We start from the raw sequence: 21,871 nt of genomic DNA, 5'->3' as shown, positions 1-21,871 counted from the left end.
TATATAAATAATAGTTATTATTTAATAAATAATGATTATATAACAAATAATTGTTCTATATAATATTGGTACATTCGGCGCCTCATAATTTATAGGCTAACGTTGAATGCTGCTCAGGCTAGGGAAGGAAAGCAGTTTATTCTTGCGGGCTGGAGTATGTGACTATAAAAAGGTGAAATCAAGATTTTCATGATTGATTGATAAATTGACTGAATTTATTTTGCTTCTCTTTCAGTTCAAACACAGATTACAATACAAACTTAAGTAAAATATAAAAGACGTAAAGGAAAAGAGAATTCACTTTGAAGTATTATATCTGCTCATCTCGGTTCCCTGGAATAAATAACGGAATAAAATATAATTTTAAAAATTAAATTATGCTGATAATTAAAAATGTTCAACACAATAATAAAATAATACAAATTGGGCCAAATGCTTTATGCCTATACACAATGTTCAAGTTATAATGATATATCCTTCCCTCTGGTACATAACATGAGACAAATCTCAGTTTATACAGGCCAATTAGTCGTGTGAAGTGCAACACGTTAATGAGCATTATGATGTCGTTCACTTTATACCAGATTTCATAGCCTCATGAGACATTTGAAACAATTAGAATGAGTATTAGAAATATCAACTTGTACGACTTTTTTAAAGGTAATCACTACTTCTTCACATGTACTGTAAGAACCTCCTAAAATATCTTACCTTCGCAGTTGATGCCATCGACGATGATGTTGAGTAGAAGTCATCATGATACAGACCGTCGAGTTTAAGGGTCTTCAGATAATTCATCTTACAGATGAACTGAGCGAGATCACGTGATGCAGACGGACGTTCACTGAGATCATCATTGTGATGAAGAATCTCAATCTGATATAATAGTATTAACATAAAGATGAAATCAATGTTACTGTACATTAATACGTACAAAAAAATAAGAGTATTAACATCAAATTTATCATGAATATCATCCACGAAACAACACACCAATCTAGTATGGCTATAATCATGGTAATACAAAATGATATCATAATAGAAAATCACAATGGAATTCGCTTTTTACATATCTGCTAACATACCACACTCCTTATTTTTGAAAGTATCGCCCCGATTATTAACTGTAAATACCAAATAAAAAGTTAACTTGAAATATATAGTCATTTTAGTCAGGTGAAACAAATGTTTGGTTATAGCACAATAACTTGGTGGTTTATGAGTTACTAACATTTAAAATGTTTTTAAAAGGATTTGAGGTTTTGATAAATATAATTATTCGTTAAATTTCAAGAATTGCAAGTGGTTTATTGAACACAATAGCACCAATGAAACCAAAACATGATTTGATATTTTAACTGTTGAATAAAATTTTCATAATATTCTATAATGAATTGTAATAAGAGGTGTGCTACTTGAATGAGCTTAACATATTTGAAGGAATCAAATAAGATTTACAAGAATAACAATTCAGTAAAGATATGTACTATTTCGCTTGATATGAGGCATCATAGCCCCATAAGACAAATTAATGGCAACAGAATGAAAAGCATGAATAAAAATCAGAACTTGTATGGCTTGCTTGTAAGTGCTACTCTTTTTACATGTAAAAACCTCCTAACATATATTACCTTTGTAGTTGATGCCATCGACGATGCTGTTGAGTAGAAGTCATCATGATACTGACCGTAGAGTGTGAGGTCCTTCAGATGATTCATCTTACAGATGAACTGAGCGAGATCACGTGATGCAGACGGACTGAGATAATCCTCGAGGTGAAGAGTCTCAATCTAATATAGTAGTAACATGAAGATGAAATCAAGGTTACTGTACATTAATCCGTACACAGAAATGGGAATATTAAAATCAAATTTATCATGAATATCATCCACGAAACAACACAACGATCTAGTATGGCTGTAATCATGGTAATAAGAAATGATATCATAATAGAAACTCTTAATCGAAATCGCGATTTGCATATCTGCTAACATTCCACACTCCGTATTTTTGAAAGAATTTGCCCGGTTATTTACTGAAAAGACAATAAAAAGTTAAAGTGAAATATATAGTCATTTTAGTCAGATGAAACAAATGTTTGGTTATACCACAATAACTTGGTGGTTATCTGAGTTACCAACACTTGAAATGTTTTTAAAAGGTTTTGATAAATAGATTTATTTATTTAATTTCAAGAATTACAAGTGGTTTATTGAACACAATAGCACCAATGAAACCGAATTGTTGAATAAAATTTTCATAATAATCTACAATGAATTGGAATAAGATACGTGATACTTGATTACCCAAAACGTATTTGAAAGAATAAAATAAGATTTACAAGAATAATAATTCAATATAAATATGTACAATAATTTTGCTTTATATGCGGCATTATAGCCCCATTAGACAAATTAATGGCAACAGAATGAGGAACATGGACAAAAATCAGATCTTGTATGGTTTGCTTGTTAGTGCTACTCTTTTTACATGTAAAAACCTCCTAACATATATTACCTTTGTAGTTGATGCCATCGACGATGCTGTTGAGTAGAAGTCATCATGATACTGACCGTAGAGTGTGAGGTCCTTCAGATGATTCATCTTACAGATGAACTGAGCGAGATCATGTGATGCAGACGGACGTTCACTGAGATCATCATTGTGGTGAAGAGTCTCAATCTGATATAATAGTAACATAAAGATGAAGTCAAGGTTACTGTACATTAATCCGTACACAGAAATGGGAATATTAAAAACAAATTCATCATGAATATCATCCACGAAACAACACAACAATTTAGAATGGCTGTAATCATGGTAATACAAAATGATATCATAATAGGAAATCACAATGAAAATCGCGTTTTGCATATCTGCTTACATTCTACAATCCGTGTTTTTTTTAAGTGTCGGTCCGATTGTTAACTGAAAATACACAATAAAATGTCAAGGTGAAATATAGAGTCATTTTAGTTAGATGAAACAAATGTTTGGTTATAGCACAATAACTTGGTGGGTTTATTAGTTACTAACATTTCAAATGTTTTTAAAAGGTTTTAAGGCTTTGATAAATAGATTTATTCATTTAATTTCAAGATTTGCAAGTGCTTTATTGATCACAATAGCACCAATGAAACCAAAATATCATTTGATATTTTAACTGTTGAATAAAATTTTCATAATACTCTATAATGAATTGGAATAAGAGGTGTGCTACTTAAATACCCTAAACATATTTGCAAGTAATCAGATAAGATTTACAGGAATAACAGTCTAGTATAGATATGTGCAATGTTGCTTTATATGAGGCATCATAGCCCCATTAGACAAATTAATGGCAACAGAATGAGGAGCATGAACAACAATCAGAACTTGTATGGTTTGCTTGAAAGTGCTCCTTTTATACATGTAAAAACCTCCTAACATATATTACCTTTGTAGTTGATGCCATTGACGATGCTGTTGAGTAGAAGTCATCATGATACTGACTGTAGAGTTTGAGGTTCTTCATATGATTCATCTTACAGATGAACTGAGCGAAATCACGTGATGCAGATGGACGTTCACTGAGATTCTCTCTGAGATCTAGAATCTCAATCTGATTTGATAGTAACATAAAGATGAAATCAAGGTTACTGTACATTAAGCCGTACACAGAAATGGGAATATAAAAATCAAATTTATCATGAATACAATGCAAGAAACAACACACCAATCTAGTATGGCTGTAATCATGGTAATACAAAATGATATCATAATCGAAAATCTTAATGGAAATCTTTTTTTTCATATCTGCTAACATTCCACACTCCGTATTTTTTAAAGTATCGGCCTGATTATTAACTGAAAATACACAGTAAAAACATATAAGGTGAAATATATAGTCATTTTAGTCAGATGAAACAAATGTTTGGTTATAGCACAATATTTTGGTGCCAGGCTTTTTGAGTTACTAACATTCAAAGTGTTCTTGCAAGGTTTTTTAGGTTTTGATAGATTAATTTCAAAGCATTGGAAGAACTGTTAGTGGTTTATTGTATACAAAATGGCACCAATGAAATCATATGATTTGATATCTTAATTATTGAATAAATTTTCATAATATACTATAATGAATTCGAATAAGAAACAATGGATAATATCGTTGGATTTTAAGTACTAATAATTTACATGTAGAGCGTTGTGGCCCAGTGTATTACTCTTGAAACAAAGGGTCGTGGGTTCGAATCCCAGCCATGGCGTAATTTCCTTCAGCAAGCAATTTATATAAGTTGTGCTGCACCAACCCAAGTGAAGTTCGTGGATGGATATATGACGGGATTAATTTTCCAAACGCACTGAGCGCTGAAAGGCAGCTCTAGCTAAACATGCTAAAGCCGGGTTGTAATAATAAAAATTAAAAGTGCCCCTGGGATAATATTATTTCTAGATAGATGGCGCTATATAAATGCCTCTTATTATAATTATTATGTAGACGGGTTTTGTGCTCACGATGCTTTTTTCATTCAAATTAGAAACCGAAGAATCTTCATTTCATACGCCATCTAAGTACCACATAAAAAACATACTGAAATTAATGCTGGCTATACTATAAACTATCGCTAATGTTGGACGAGTTTATTAAGCAACTTCAGTTCTGGATGTGTTTATCACATTATGTTTCATGATACAGAAATAAACCATACTAGCGAATTGATATGAAGTATAAAAAATTAAAGTTTTGACTGAACAGTAGACGCAAATTTCGCTTCTTGTGTCATTTTCTAAATTACATTCATTACGAATCATTATGCAGAAGACTAGACAACATCATAACTTTATAAGAAACGAATGCATATACATGTATATTTGAAGTTTCAATGAAACTATTAAATGCAAAGAAATGAACCTGAGACAAAATACGATTTTTTTTCATGTAAATGAAACGAGCTATTCACTCCAAAAGAGTTTCGGTTCAGATGCATAATGTAGATAATGCGCTAAAACAAAGTACTTTTCCATCGATCGTTTTTAATTATTATCAGGGCTTCTACATCGAAAGCATTTATCAAACATTTGTGTTTTGTTTTGTTTTTGTTTTCACATAATAAATGACTGGACTAATGTTTGTCATTTCAAATAGTGTAGTGTATACATCTTGATGGCTCTACATGTATAATAAGTTTTAAAAGAAAATTGCCTTTATCAAAAACACCTTTTAATTTGTAAACTAAATATATTTTTCAAAACACACACAAAAAAAATAAGGTAATATTAAATCAAATTTATCATGATTAAAACGAAACCAAGATTATCATTATAATATGCTTATCCCTTGATGCTGCAATAATTAGAAAGAAAAAAACAACAATTTAAAGAAATGAAAAGGTAAAAGTATACCTTTGATGAAGAAACCAAAATACGTCATCAAACAAGGGCCTGAATAAACCGTTGAACTCTAATCTATATTCAGTTGAATGAACAAACTTGGATCATCGACTTATTGGAAATTACTCTTCGTCGATCACATAATTTTGTGAAAATTACAGAAATTTTCTCCAATAACTATGAATGAAAAGATTTTTTTCTTAATCATACTAATTATTATCTAATCAAAGGATGTTAATTTGCCCTATTTTCTTAATAAAAGCAAATCTGATCGGAGTTACATGTAAATGCATCATTCATTAAATACGCATGGTGACTCGGGTGTTACATGTATGTATACTTTATACACAATATTCAAAATCTGAAAGAAAGACATTGAACAAGACATCTAAGGTCACATTCATCTAAAGAAATATATTTTCGTCCTATGTAACGCCTTCTTAAAAATGGTTGATGTTTTTTTGTATATATTTATATTCATATTTCTATACCAGCTGGAAATATATTAAGATACCATCCCTTTTAACTTTGACTCATCTTCTCTATACAATGCTTTTGCCAGTGTAAATATATTTCCATGAAGTTAAAAGGGTACCCAGGGGTGAAATAATTGTATCTAGATAAAATAAAATTCACCGAACAAAAGCTGTAAATTCCAGCAAATTCTGATATATAATTAAATAATTGAATTTAAAAAAATAGCATTAATTTAGTTTAAGAAAACAGTCAAATGCACTGCCATGAATACAGTATGCAATTGTTGTGCTGATGATTTTAGTTCCCGGCTTTCGTTTGTTATGATATGAAATCCTATCAATTCAATCTTGCACATTACAACAGTGTTGTAATAAAAATCTTGTTTTGTTCATTCACTGTTGACAATGCTTGAATTATTGTAATTTCATACAATACAAAAATGATAAGTGAAATGTCATCATAAGCGTCTTCATCATGGTCACTGAATATTCACGAAGACATGTATGAAACTGTTTCACCAATTATGATACGCTCTTTGTTATTTTATGTAACTTCGATCAAATATCAATATGTTATTTGCCTGAGTTTGCTTTACCAATTCAAATTATATTGCGTTCAGCATGAAACATGGCTTTAATAAAGGAATAGAACATACAGGTTACCCTTATTGTGAGCCAGTTAAGAAATATGTCATATTTATCAAAATTTGAAGGTACAATGATATTCAAATCGCTTGTTTTAAATTAGAAGAAACAGCAACCGAATAGTTTTGATTATATAATCGAATGGCACCTAGAGGTTCACAGTTCAATATTTGAACGTAATATCTTAGACATTATGAACATTACTAGACGGACGCGTCTGTCATTATTTATTTTATTTATTTATTTATTTTTATTTATTTATTTATTTGTTTCTGCATGTCATGACAATGTACATAGTGTGACCATCACAAAATTGATTACTTTAAATTTTACATAATACTAAATGTATAATTATGATGATTAACAGAACATTAACATAACTGATTATAACAAGGTTGCAGACACGCAGTGGTATGACAAAATAAGCAGATGCTTGAGCTGTTGTCAGACCTTTGGATATATGAAATACATACATGAATATAAAAACAATACTGAAAAGTCAAAACTAACGATTACACAAAGAGGGGAAAGAAAAAAAAAATAACAAACAAACAAAGAAAACCAAATAACAAATCATTATGTTCCACAACTATTTACAAATATTTACAAGGAGTGTGTGAGGCGTAATAATAATTGAAATTATATCAATAGTTTAGTTTAAAATGTACAGTACAACAAAATTACATCTTAGAGACAAGTATGCGTTTTACCGCACTTTTGAAGGAATGCACTGATAATATATTCCTAGTAGGAGTAGGTATCGAATTCCAAACATCAGGTCCATAATGTCTGATAGATTTGTGAGCCAACAGTGTGCGAGGGTTATACAAATGCATATTAGATGCTTGTCTTGTGAGGTAGGTATGGATAGCATTATTTTGTTGAAACATATTGGAAAAGCAGGTAGGTAACATTTTGGCATTAAACCGATACATAAAAAGGGAAGTTTGAAGAAAATGGACATCATCAACAGTAAGACATTGCAGCTTTATAAAGAGAGGGCGTGTATGATCACGGTAACCAACTCCAGCACAAATGCGTATTGCTTTCTTTTGCAACAAAAGAATTGGGTTTGTGACACGCGTTGATGTTGCCCATATAATATTGCAATATGACACATAAGGTAGAATAAGAGTATTGTACAACATGTAAAGTATTTTATAAGGTACAAGGTACTTAACTTTATACAGTATACCTATGTTTCGAGAAATTGGTTTACTGATGTGTTTCATGTGATCATTCCAGTTAAGTTGATCATTGATATAGACCCCAAGGAACATCGTAGATGTCTGTCTTTCAAGCAAAGCATTGTCAAGTTTCAATCTTAAATCATGGTCAGGACAGGACTTCCTGCCTTTAAAGTGTACATAATTAGTCTTTTTTTTATTTGTTTTATCATCGTTTCTTTATATTATATACCTACTAGTCAACAAGGGAAAGAGTAACAAATTATGGTTCATTTCAATACACAATCAAATAAACCACTACCTACATACCTATGACATATCTAAAATAAATAATTTATTTTAATGGTCCTTAATTATTCAGGAAGGAAAATGTAAAGTACAGTGCGTTCCAGTAAAGAGCGACACCGGAATTAAGTGTAATTTGCGCCATTATAATCATTAATTGGCTTCATGAAATGGACATAAATGGAATGATATGGTTTACTTCATTTGATATTCACCTCAATATTTATATAACGCACGCATGACTGAGTTAAAACAATGGAAAATGGTGCTACCGATCTTTAATTTGCACGAGCGATTTTGAGTGAGTTTTTCTGGCTTTTACTGCTATCTATTTCTAAAACAAATGTCATACTCCAATTATTTTACCAAACGCTTAAAATAAGATCGACGCAAGGTTCAGAAAAAAGCTGGATGAAAACATGCTTGATTTCTACTTATTACAAGCATTTCTTTCCCCCAACAAAACAGCAGACAGTAGGCTGACATTGAATGCTGCACGGGATGGGGAAGAAAAGCCCTTTTTTGTTGCGGGCTGGAGTCTGTGATGACTAAGATCAAGGTGAAATCAAGATTATCACGATTGATTGATTAATTGACTGAATTTATTCTGCTTCTATTTCAATTCTAACACAAATTACAATACAAACTTAAGCGAAATACAAATACATAACAAAAAGGTATTCCGCTTTGAAGTGCAGTTTGTTCATCTCGGTTCCCTGGAATAAATAACGGATTAAAATATAGCTTTAAAAATGAATGTAATTATTATATTAATTAAGAATGTTAAATAGAGTAATACAAATTGGGCCAAACTCTTCATGCCTATGCACCACGTTCGTTATATAATAATATATCTTTCCTCTGGTATACAACATTAGACAAATTTCATTTTTAGAAAGTGAATATCCTTATCACTTCATACTGCACTAATTTGAAAAAATGCTTTTAAACCTGAAGAGAACGAAAATAAGAAACTGGAAAAATACCTTTGCAGACGATGCTAAGGATGATAACGTTGAAAAGAACTCGTCATGAGATGAGAGACTGTAGTATCCACCACCGAGACGAAGTTCCCTGAGATGAGGCATCTTACAAATGAACTGAGCCAGATCACGTGATGAAGGCTGACGTTGACTGAGACCAACACGTTCGATATCAAGACGCTCAATCTGGAATAATAATGACATGATGACGAAACAAAAGTACGTCATCAAACAAGGGTCTGATTGAACCATTGAACTCTATTCTACATTCGGTTAGTTGAGCAAACCTTGATCATCGAATCATTGAAAATTAATCTTCGTCGATCACATAATCAGATGTTATGAAAATCACAGTAACTTTCTCTAACAACTAAGAATGAAAATAAAATTATTCTTAATCATGTTATTGTTTATCTAATCAAAGGCTAATAATTTGCCCAATGTTCTTAAATGAAAAATATGGACGGTGGTTACATGTAGATGCGTCATTAATTAAATCAGCATGGTGATTCGGGTGTTATGCATCCTTTACACAAAGTAATCGAAATCTGGAAAAAGGCAATGAAAATAGAAATCTAATGTCATACTCATCTCCAAAAAATAATGGATTTTTGGCCTATATAATGCCTACTTAGAAAGTATCATTTTTGTACATATTAATATGCATAATTTTATATCAGCTGGCAATTATTAGGGTACCATCCTTTTTTACTATTGTCTCATCTTCTATGCCTTTGCCAGTGTAAATTTATTCTCAAGAAGTTAAAGGCGTTCCCCGGATAAAATACTTATATCTGGATAAAGCAAAATTCTCCATGCAAAAGCTAAAAATTTCAGCAATATCTGATGTATGATAAAATTATTTAATTTCAGAATTAAACTTTATTTTGTAAGAAAATGGTCAAGCACGCTGAATGAATACAGTATGCAATAGTCGTTATGACGATTTCAGTTCTAAGCGTTCCTTTTACATGATATATTATCAATTTATTCACAATTGAAATGTGTAGAAGTGGTATTTTTCCTTTGTATCAAAATCCACTGCAAGAATGTTTATCATACACATTACAGCAGCGTTTTAAAACTTCAAATTGTCTTCATTTGTGGTTGACAATATTTCAACTTTTCATTCAATAAAAATGAGCATACTCATCATGCTCATTGCATATTCATGAAGACATGTCATAATGCAAACTTCGTTATTCCTGGTCTGGTTATTTGAACAAATTGTGTTCTTTGTCTGAGTTTACTTGATGTATTCAAATTATATTCTGTCTAGTGTAACTTAAAGTGTACGACGTTAATAAAGGAACAGAATACACAGGTTGCCATAATGGGTCAGTTTGGCAATATTTCATATTCAGTTAGATTTCAATTTCGTTTAAATGTAGTCCTACAAGCATATTAAAAATCGCTTGTTTTTTAATTAAACAAAAAGATAAAGACACAATGATGAAGAATAGATTTGATGAAACTATTCGAATGGCACTTCTTTGTTCATAGTTTAGTGTATTGGTGTAGTATTTGGCATTGTGCACATTACTAGATGGACGCACCTGTCATTATTTGTATTGTCTTCGTCTGTTCATACAATATACAGGGGCACATATATCTGCATACTTTTCAATAAGGGGAAAGACGGTTTCTACATTTTAGGTTCACTGCAATAAACAATTAAAGGAACTATTACTTCTAAATATATCTACACACAAATATAAATAGCATTTAATGATGCAGAGACGGAATGTAACGTGTTTTATTGCATATGTGCTGCATACACAAATATTTATTACTAATTTTTATTTTGTAAAATTATTCTTATACGGATGCATTCTGGATTTCAACGTGTTAAGGGTTCGTTTAATTTAACCGTCAAACAGGTGTGCCACTTGATTACCCTAAAGCTATGGGAAGGAATCAATTAAAATTTACCAGAATAATAATTCAGTAAAGGTATGAACAATTTCGCTTTATAGGAGGCATCATAGCCCAATTATACAAATAGGAATAAGATATGTGCTACTGGAATACCCTAAACATTTTGGAAGTAATCAAATAAGATTTACAAGACTAACAATTCAGTATAGATATGTATAATTTCGCTTGATATGAGGCATCATAGCCCCATTAGACAACTTAATGGCAACAGAATGAGGAGCATGAAAAAAAAGTTCTACTTTTTTACATGTAAAAACCTCCTAACATATATTACCTTCGCAGTTGATGCCATCGACGCTGCTGTTGAGTAGAAGTCATCATGATAATAACCGTCGAGTGTGAGGTTCTTCAGATGATTCATCTTACAGATGAACTGAGCTAGATCACGTAATGCAGACGGACGTTCACTGAGATCATCATTGTGGTGAAGAGTCTCAATCTGATATAATAGTAACATAAAGATGAAGTCAAGGTTACTGTACATTAATCCGTACACAGAACTTGGAGTATCAACATCAAATGTAGCATGAATATCATTCACAAAACAACACAACAATCTAGTATGGCTGTAATCATGATAATAAAAATGATATCATAATAGAAAATCTGAATGGAAATCGCGTTTTGCATATCTGCTAACATTCCACACTCCGTTTTTTTTGAAAGAATTTGCCCGGTTATTTACTGAAAAGACAATAAAAAGTTAAAGTGAAATATATAGTCCTTTTAGTCAGATAAAACAAATGTTTGGTTATACCACAATAACTTGGTGGGTTTCTGAGTTACTGACATTTAACATGTTTTTTAAAAGGTTTTCAGGTTTTGATCAATAGATTTATTCATTTAATTTCAAGAATTACAAGTGGTTTATTGAACACAATAGCACCAATGAAACCGAATTGTTGAATGAAATTTTCATAATACTCTATAATGAATTGGAATAAGATACGTGATACTTGATTACCCAAAACATATTTGAAATAATCAAATAAGATTTACAAGAATAATAATTCAGTATAAATATGTACAATAATTTTGCTTTATATGCGGCATTATAGCCCCATTAGACAAATTAATGGCAACATAATGAGGAACATGGACAAAAATCAGAACTTGTAGGGTTTCCTTGTAAGTGCTACATTTTTACATGTAAAAACCTCCTAACATATAATACCTTTGTAGTTGATGCCATCGACGATGCTGTTGAGTAGAAGTCATCATGATAATAACCGTCGAGTGTGAGGTTCTTCAGATGATTTATCTTACAGATGAACTGAGCGAGATCACGTGATGCAGACGGACGTTGACGGAGATCATCATTGTGATGAAGAATCTCAATCTGAAATAATAGTAACATAAAGATGAAGTCAAGATTATTGTATTTTAATCCGTACACAGAAATGGGAATATAGAAATCTAGTTTATCACGAATATCATCCACGAAACAACACACCAATCAAGTATTGCTGTAATCATGGTAATAACAAATGATATCATAATAGAAAATCCAAAATGGAATTCGCGTTTTGCATATCTGCTGACATACCACACCCCGTATTTTTTAAAGTATTGGCCCGATTGTTAACTGAAAATACACAATAAAATGTCAAGGTGAAATATAGAGTCCTTTTAGTTAGATGAAACAAATGTTTGGTTATAGCACAATAACTTGGTGGGTTGATTAGTTACTAACATTTCAAATGTTTTTAAAATGTTTTAAGGCTTTGATAAATAGATTTATTCATTTAATTTCAAGATTTGCAAGTGCTTTATTGATCACAATAGCACCAATGAAACCAAAATATCATTTGATATTTTAACTGTTGAATAAAATTTTCATAATACTCTATAATGAATTGGAATAAGAGGTGTGCTACTTAAATACCCTAAACATATTTGGAAGTAATCAGATAAGATTTACAGGAATAACAATCTAGTATAGATATGTGCAATGTTGCTTTATATGAGGCATCATAGCCCCATTAGACAAATTAATGGCAACAGAATGAGGAGCATGAACAACAATCAGAACTTGTATGGTTTGCTTGAAAGTGCTCCTTTTTTACATGTAAAAACCTCCTAACAGATATTACCTTTGCAGTTGATGCCATTGACGATGCTGTTGAATAGAAGTCATCATGATACTGACTGTAGAGTTTGAGGTTCTTCAGATGATTCATCTTACAGATGAACTGAGCGAAATCACGTGATGCAGATGGACGTTCACTGAGATTCTCTCTGAGATCAAGAATCTCAATCTGATTTGATAGTAACATAAAGATGAAATCAAGGTTACTGTACATTAATTCGTACACAGAAATGTGAATATAAAAATCAAATTTATCATGAATATCATCCAAGAAACAACACGCCAATCTATTATGGCTGTAATCATGGTAATACAAAGCGACATCATAATAGAAAATCTTAATGGAAATCGCGTTTTGCATATCTGCTAACATACCACACTCCATATGTTTTTTTAAGTATCGGCCCGATTATTAACTGAAAATACACAACTAAAACTTTAGGTGAAATACATAGTCATTTTAGTTAGATGAAACAAATGTTTGGTTATAGCACAATAACTTGGTGGGTTGATTAGTTACTAACATTTAAAATGTTTTAAAAGGTTTTAAGGCTTTGATAAATAGATTTATTCATTTAATTTCAAGATTTGCAAGTGCTTTATTGATCACAATAGCACCAATGAAACCAAAATATCATTTGATATTTTAACTGTTGAATAAAATTTTCATAATACTCTATAATGAATTGGAATAAGATATGTGCTACTTGGATACACTAAACACATTTGAAAGAATCAAATAAGATTTACAGGAATAACAATTCAGTAAAGATATGTACAATTTCGCTTTATATGAGGCATCATAGCCCCATTAGACAAATTAATGGCAGCAGAATGAGGAACATGGAGAAAAATCAGAACTTGTATGGTTTGCTTGTAAGGGCTACTTTTTTACATGTAAAAACCTCCTAACATATATTACCTTTGTAGTTGATGTCATCGACGATGCTGTTGAGTAGAAGTCATCATGATACTGACCGTAGAGTGTGAGGTTCTTCAGATGATTCATCTTACAGATGAACTGAGCGAAATCACGTGATGCAGACGGACTTTCACTGAGATTCTCATGGTGATGAATAGTCTCAATCTGATATAATAGTAACATGAAGAATAAATCAAGGTTATTGTACATTAATCCGTACACAGAAATGAGAGTATTAACATCAAATTCATCATGAATATCACCCATGAAACAACACACCAATGTAGTATGGCTGTAATCATGATAATACAAATAATAATAATAATAATAATAGTCAGTTCTTGTATAGCGCATAACACATTATAAATAACGTCTCTATGCGCTTCCAAAGGACTTGGATATTATTACCCTGGCTTTAGCCCCGCACCCTTTTACAGCGCTGTGGCATTTCAAGGAATAATTTCCTGCCAGGTACCCATTCACCTCACCTGGGTTGAGTGCAGCACAATGTGGATAAATTTCTTGCTGAAGGAAACTACGCCATGGCTGGGATTTGAACCCACGACCATCTGTTTCAAAGTCCGGAGACTAATCCACTGGGCCACATAGAAAATCTGAATGGAAATCGCGTTTTGCATATCTTCTAACATTCACACTCCGTGTTTTTGAAAGTATTGGCCCGATTATTAACTGTAAATAAACAATAACGAATTAAGGTGAAATATATATAGTCCTTTTAGTCAGATGAAACAAATGTTTGGTTATAGCACAATAATTTAGTGGGCTTTTTGAGTTATTAATATTCAAAATGTTCTTGCAAGGTTTTTAGGTCTTGATAGATTTATTTGTTTAATTTCAAAGCATTGAAAGAACTGTAGATGGTTTATTGCACACAATGGCACCAATAAAATCATAATATGATTTGATATCTTGAATATTGAATACATTTTCATAATAAACTTTAAAATGAATTCGAATAAGAAACGATGAATTATATCGTTGGATTCTAAAGACTAATAATTTACATTAATGTGGCCCTGTGTATTAGTCTTGAAACATAGGGTCGTGGATTCGAATTCCAGCCATGGTGCAATTTCCTTCAGCAAGCAATTTATCTAACTTTTCCTTTACAAATCACTATGCAGAAGATAATCAGACAGAGTCATAATTTTATAAGACACAAATGCATAATATACATGTAAAGTTTCATTGAAACAAATGCAAAGAAACGAACCAGAGAGAAAAAAACGAAATTTGTTTTAATTTTCCATGCTCATGAACAATGCAAATGAAACGAGCTTTTTACTCCAAACAAATTTTGGTCAACATGGGTTGTTACAAATAAGAAGAATTGTAAGAGCAATTACATTCATTTATTCAGTTATTTCCTCTTTAAGGATATCCATAGCCAATAATGTTAAAGAACGTTCGAGAACATGTTTGTAAAAGCTTTTGCTATGCAGGCCTTGCCTATTTAAAGGCCAAGGAGTTTTATTTTTGAATAGGGAAAAGCAAACAATAGATTCCTCGGTTACACTTCGTAATTCCGAAGCTTCGTAATTCCGAAACACGTAAATTGCCTATACCTCGATGTTCGTTAATCCGAAAACGTAAAAGGGTTCGTTAATCCGAACATTTGTGGCGTTATTCCGAAGATTCGTTATTCCGAAGGTTCGATAATCCGAAAACGAAATAAGGTTCGATGTTCCGAAGGTTCGTTAATCCGAAAACGAAATAAGGTTCGTTAATCATTTCGTTTTCGGACTAACGAACCTTCGGAATTACGAACCTCATTTCGTTTTCGGATTAACGAACCTTCGGAATTACGAACCTTCGGAATTACGAACCTCAATTCGTTTTCGGACTAACGAACCTTCGGAATTACGAACCACTGGCGTAAATCCCGGGGGGGATGGGGGGGATATATCCCCCCCACTTTTCGAGGAGGGGGGGATGGCCTGTACAATCATCCCCCCCACTTTTTACGAAAGAAATAAAAAAAATCACAAGAGATAATTGTTTTATTGGTGAAAATGCTTCCTAAAATACCGCTTAACAAATAAAACAATATTATTGAATCATAAAATGCAAATAAAGAGCCAGTTCACCATTTCCAAACGAAATACTTATGTCCTTATTATAACATTGAAGAGAAACCCCCGTTTCTTCCAATTCATCAATGTTGGGGTCTTTGGGAAGGGATTAAGATGGAATGTCAAAAAATTTTGAATGTAATCTCTAATAAAACCATTAAACCATCATGGGGTAAAAAAATAATAATATTGGAGGGGTATTTGCCATATGGACATACAGTGGCGTAACTACGGGGGGGGGGGGCATGGGAGGCACATGCTCCCCCCATCGGCTGACAAAACAAACCCGGGGAATGGGGAAAAAGAGAAAAGAGGGAGAAAGGAAAAGAAACGTAGTGGGAAAGAAGAAAGTATTATTCATTATAATGTTATATTATATTATAATTATGTTATGTTACATTACATAAGAAACATTTTTATCATAACTTTATGAAACATAATTTGCCCAGGGCCTACGTCTTCATTGTTCCTGGTGCTCGCATTGTCTGTTCAACGATAATCCTGTTGTACTAAAACATCCCGTTTTCAAGTCAATATAAACCAAATATATTTCCTAGCACTTGAGTTATCATTGTTTTATGTAGTGACATAGGCCTATGCTTCTTTTACATGACTCAAAAAGTGATTGCCCCATGTTAAGGTCTTCGTATATATAAAAACATTTCCTGTCCGTGATTACGTTCGCATTAGTGGATTGGTGAGATATGTCTGCTCTTCATGAATTCCTAAAATCAGTCCTTAAAATGTCCCTTTTTCTGATCTGAATATCAAAAATTTTCAGCTCGCGCTTCGCACTCGCATCATTTGGTTAATGAAATACGTATGGTCCAAGTTAATTCCTACAAAGAAACCTTAGAATGCCCCACTTCAGGTCTGAATTATCTAACTTATCTAAATTTTCTGCTCGCGCCTCACGCTCGCAATATTTGATTAGTGAGATGCGTATGATAATCATGATTGCAATGACTACAAAAAGTGTTTCATGTGTTCAGATGTAATTCTACTAAAATCAGCAAGCGCTTGGCACTCGCATTAGATGACTATGGTGAGATATGCATACTCTTAATGGATTCCTAAAATATATTCCTTAAAATCTCGCTGTTTGGGGTCAAAATATACGAAAATTTCAGCTCGCGCTTCGCGCTCGCATTGTTTAGCGAGACAGGTAACTATCATGATCACGCAAATTTGATTATAATGTCCCTTTTTAGGTGTGAATATTTAAAAAATTCAGCTCGCGCTTCGCGCTCGCATAATTTGATCAGTGAGATACATATCCGTTCAATGACATTGTCCTTAAAATGTCTCTATTAGGTCAGAATAACTAGCAACTGAGCGCGCGAAGTGATTCAAAGATTTTGCTGGTGCCCCCACAATATCGTGACCCACGGTACGCCACTGTGGACATATCAATTACAATTCCTTGCATATCTAAAAACATGATTGCAAAAAAAATGCCAAAATATTTCAGTCATCCCCCCCACCCCTCAACACGGATTTACGCCAGTGTTACGAACCTCATTTCGTTTTCGGACTAACGAACCGTCGGAATTACGAACTTTCGGAAATACGAACCTTCGGAATAACAAACTTCGGAATATCCGAACCTTCGGAATAACGAAGCTTCGGAATTACGAATGTATGCGGATTCCTCAGGCAGTGGAAGAGAACAATAGGATTCCAGTGGTAGTGGACATGAACAATAGAATTAGCTATGTTGTTGATTTCACTGGGGTCATTTAAGAATGTTTTAGAAATGTAGAATGCTCCAGAAAAAAGGTCAGTGGCGGATCCAGGGGGGTGGCGCATGGGCCCCCGCCCCCCCCCCCTAATATTTGAGTGGCGCCAAAGGCGCCGCTCAAAAAAAAAAAAAAAAGTAAAAGAAAGAAAAGGTGGCTGCTTGAAAAAATAAAAATAAAGGAAAGAGAAGAAAAGGCGCCGCTTAAAAAAATTATACACTGATATAATATTAGCAAGAGTAAATGAAGAAAGACTTTCCCCCAGCAAAGCACAATCATATCATCTTCCTTATCTTTTCTTTTAACTACCCTTTTCCCAACAACTTCGCCGGTTAAAAATAATCAGCAGTGTGCTGCCTGCATATAACTGGCGCCAATCAAGAATAATCAGCGCCACCTTTATCTAAATCGGCGCCGGACAAGAATAATCAGCGCCATTTGGTTATAAATCGGCGCCAGTCGAGAAAAATCGGCACTGCCAGAGTCTTAACTGGCGCCAATCAAGAATAATCAGCGCCACCTTAATCTAAATCGGCGCCGGACAAGAATAATCAGCGCCATCTGGTTATAAATCGGCGCCGGTAAAGAAAAATCGGCGCTGCCTGAGTTCGTAGCCGGCGCCGATCAAGGATAATCAGCGCCACCTATATCTAAATCGGGGCTGGTCAAGAATAATCAGCGCCATCTGGTTATAAATCGGCGCTGTCAGAGTCTTAACCGGCGCCGATCAAGAATAATCAGCTCCACCTAAATCTAAGTCGGCGCCGGACAAGAATAATCAGCACCACCTGGTTAAAAATCGGCGTCAGTCAAGAATAATCGGCGCCTCCTGGTTCAAAATCGGCGCAAGTCAATTATGAATTGCCGCTGCCTGAATCTTACGTGACGTCGGTAAAAATAATCAGCACTACTTGTTCTAAATCGGCGCCGGTCAAGAATAATCAGCGTCCCCTGGTTCCAATAAATAGGCGCCGGTAGAATAATGAAGAAGGGCCTATTGCCAACCAGATCTAGATCGGCGCCGGTCAAGAATGATCAGCGGCACCTGGTTATACATTTTATTGTTGAATAGTCATAACAAAGCTTATCGCATGCCCTTACCATGCTTACAGAGTGGACTGGGGCGGGGCAGTTGCCCACATAATGACAGATGTCATGAAATCTTTAATTTATTTTAAAAATCCCAGAATCATACAAAAGCGTAGAGCAAGTCCTTTAATTTTGATCTTATTTTCCAATGCTTTAATAATAAGGTCAGTCACTTTTCTTCTTTACACATTCCACATTGTGCCACCTCTATGGCCTTTAGTTTAAGACAGCTACTATAGTGTTTTATGAAGATGATTCGATATTTTAGTCCAAAACTTTGCTAAAACCCGTTGCTAGTACCGGGAGTGTATAATTACGCAACCAGTCGTATATTGAGATTGAGCTACACAACTCGTTCTTTATTTAAAATCGTGCTTAAATTATCCGCTTTTCAGATTGGAATATAAAAATTTTCAGCTCGCGCTTCGCGCTCGCATCATTTCTATAGCAAAACCCCATACTTTTCATGATTAAATAGGTGAATAGAATGTCCCGTTTTCAGTTCTAAATGACAAAAGAACTCCCGCTTCGATTTGCAATAATCTTTTGCTGGATATAATCTTGTTCTTTAGTACAAACGTCCATTAAACTGTCATTTTTTTTCAGATCGAAATATCAAAGTTTTAAGCTCGCGCTTCGCGCTCGCATCTATTTTTTTTTTAGATACCCATCTTAATCATTGGTACCAAAAATGCATAGATTATCAAGCTTTCTGGTCAGAATATAAAGAAATTTCAGCTCGTCCTCGGCACTCGCATTATCTGTGTAGTGAGATATGTATCCTTCTCATGAGTTACTACAAACAGTCCTAAACAGGCACCTTTTTCCTGTTTTCAGGTCAGTATACTAAAAAATTTCAGCTCGCGCTTCGCGCTCGCATTAATTTGTTGGTGAGATATGTGTTTCTATCTCATGAGTAAATATAAATATATATATATATATATGCATATGTGTGTGTGTGTTTGTGTGAGTTTGTTTGTTTTGTGTGATATCGAGCGCCTTTGGAAAGTTGATTCATGATTTTGCCCCCCAAATCTTACAAAAATGATCGACGCCCCTGTGTATATATATATATATACATATAGTAAAGAAAAACTTGTATCTCTATTAATATACAAAAGTATTGGCCTCATCACAATAAAAGGGTTAATACACAAGATTTTGAAATCGCACATAACATGCGTAATTTGTGTTACTTTTTGCTTGTTTCTTTCTTTAATAAGTTTTTCAAACTCTCTATATATGTTTTAGAAAGATTATATGTTTAAATTGATGTATATTTTCTGTTATAATGAGATATGTTTAAATGGACTTCAGGGAATGGTCGTACGCAGCAAGGGGGAAGGGGGGAGCACATTCGCGATCTGCTGTTGTGAAAAACATTTTTTTTTACTTAACATTTCATGAAAACTTTGAAAAATGTGCAAATGTGAGATGTGCACCAAATTTTCGAGTTTTGCCCCCCCCCCCCCCGGAAATATTATCTGCGTGTGGTCTTGCAAAATGGCATGACTGGAAATCCTACATTTTGAAAAGAGCATTTGACAGAGTCAGACTTTACCCCTTTTTCAACATTTTCTTTTATGGCGCCGGTGAAGTGCAAAAATATGTGCGCCGCTCGGCAGTGCGCCCCCCCCCCCCCCCCTTTCGCCAAAAGCTGGATCCGCCTATGAAGGAGAATGTTCTAAATAATAGACAATAATAGAAGCCTCTAGAATAGTGAATGTTCTAGAATAGTTGAAATGTGCATATATAGCTGTTGTTTCTACAAGGACTTCATCACATCACATCATATTAGATCACTTGATCACATCATACTAGATCACTTGATCATATCAGATCACTTCATCACATCAGATCAGAACTAAGAGTTTCACGCCAGACTTTATGTCAGAGCAGAGTTTATTTCCACCTGGAATATTTATCTTCTGTGGAATTACTTGCCCTCCATCAATGAACTGTTTGCAGTTATTTTGAGAAAGGAATTCTCAGTTCTCATCGAGATCATCAACATCATCAACCAGAGTAATGAACGCTTTTCAACCCATGGATTGCTGGATTTGACTGTTAATCATCATCAACATCGTCCTCACGGACATTTCAACTCGTTACTTATGTTTTATTTATGATTCTTAATGTGTAATTATTTCCTGAAATAAAAAAAGGAAATTCAAATCAAATCTTCATTGTTATTTGTTGCAGTATCGTAACAGGGTAATGTAGATAATGCGCTAAAACAAAGAATTTTTCCTATCTTTTTTATTATTTTTTTTTTTTACATTAATAGCGCTAATCAAACATAGTGTTATTTTATATAATAAATGACTGGACAAATGTCATTCATTTCGAATACTGTATGCATCTTGGAGGCTGTATAAAAAAATTTAAATGACAAATTGCCTTTGTCATAACCCTTCCAATATGTAAACTAGATTTTTTTTTTCAAAACACACACAAAAAAGAAAGCTTTCAATCAAGATCATCATGACTAAAACGAAACCAATGCTATCATGATTATATGCTTATCCCTAGACGCTTCAATAATTAGAGGGTAACAATAAATTTGAAGAGGTAAGAATATACCTTTGTGCATGCTAAATATTATTTGAACGTAATATTTTAGACATTATGTACATTACTAGTCGGACGCGTCTGTCATTATTTGTTCTATCATCGTTTGTTTCTATTGTATACTATCTAGTCAAGAAGGGAAAAGAGTAACAAGTAATGGTTCATTTCAATAAACAATCAAATAAACCACTAACTACTGACCTATGACAAATCTAAAATAAAAATGTTAAAGGTATTCAATTATTCAAAAAGGAAAATGTAATGTAAAGTACAGTGCGTCACCGAAAAGAGGGACACCGGAATTAAATGTAATTTTTGCCATTAGAATCATACATTTTCCTCATAAAATGAATGGAAAAATAATTATGCTTCAATTCTTTTATTTGATATTCACCTCAACATTTATATAACGCATGCATGACTGAGTTAAAACAATGGAAAATGGTGCTACCAATCTAATTTGCACGAGAAAATTTCAATTATG

General features: G+C 33.4%; 1 protein-coding gene across 1 annotated transcript in view; it reads right to left on the bottom strand.

The window, feature by feature from the left end:
• LOC129258777 (uncharacterized) overlaps positions 1-21,871 on the bottom strand; it is a 62,726-nt gene that overhangs the window by 23,123 nt on the left and 17,732 nt on the right. The window contains exons 7-15 of the mRNA XM_064098705.1: positions 13,896-14,060; positions 12,978-13,142; positions 12,059-12,223; positions 11,159-11,323; positions 8,950-9,132; positions 3,437-3,601; positions 2,518-2,682; positions 1,632-1,790; positions 712-876 (exon numbers count right to left, since the gene is read on the bottom strand). Of these exons, the coding sequence (XP_063954775.1) occupies positions 712-876; positions 1,632-1,790; positions 2,518-2,682; positions 3,437-3,601; positions 8,950-9,132; positions 11,159-11,323; positions 12,059-12,223; positions 12,978-13,142; positions 13,896-14,060 (1,497 nt within the window). The remainder of the gene's footprint in view (positions 1-711; positions 877-1,631; positions 1,791-2,517; positions 2,683-3,436; positions 3,602-8,949; positions 9,133-11,158; positions 11,324-12,058; positions 12,224-12,977; positions 13,143-13,895; positions 14,061-21,871) is intronic.

The sequence above is a fragment of the Lytechinus pictus genome, chromosome 4 (assembly GCF_037042905.1).
Source record: "Lytechinus pictus isolate F3 Inbred chromosome 4, Lp3.0, whole genome shotgun sequence".
Taxonomy (NCBI): Eukaryota; Metazoa; Echinodermata; class Echinoidea; order Temnopleuroida; family Toxopneustidae; genus Lytechinus; species Lytechinus pictus.
This window is presented reverse-complemented; position numbering and strand designations above follow the sequence as displayed.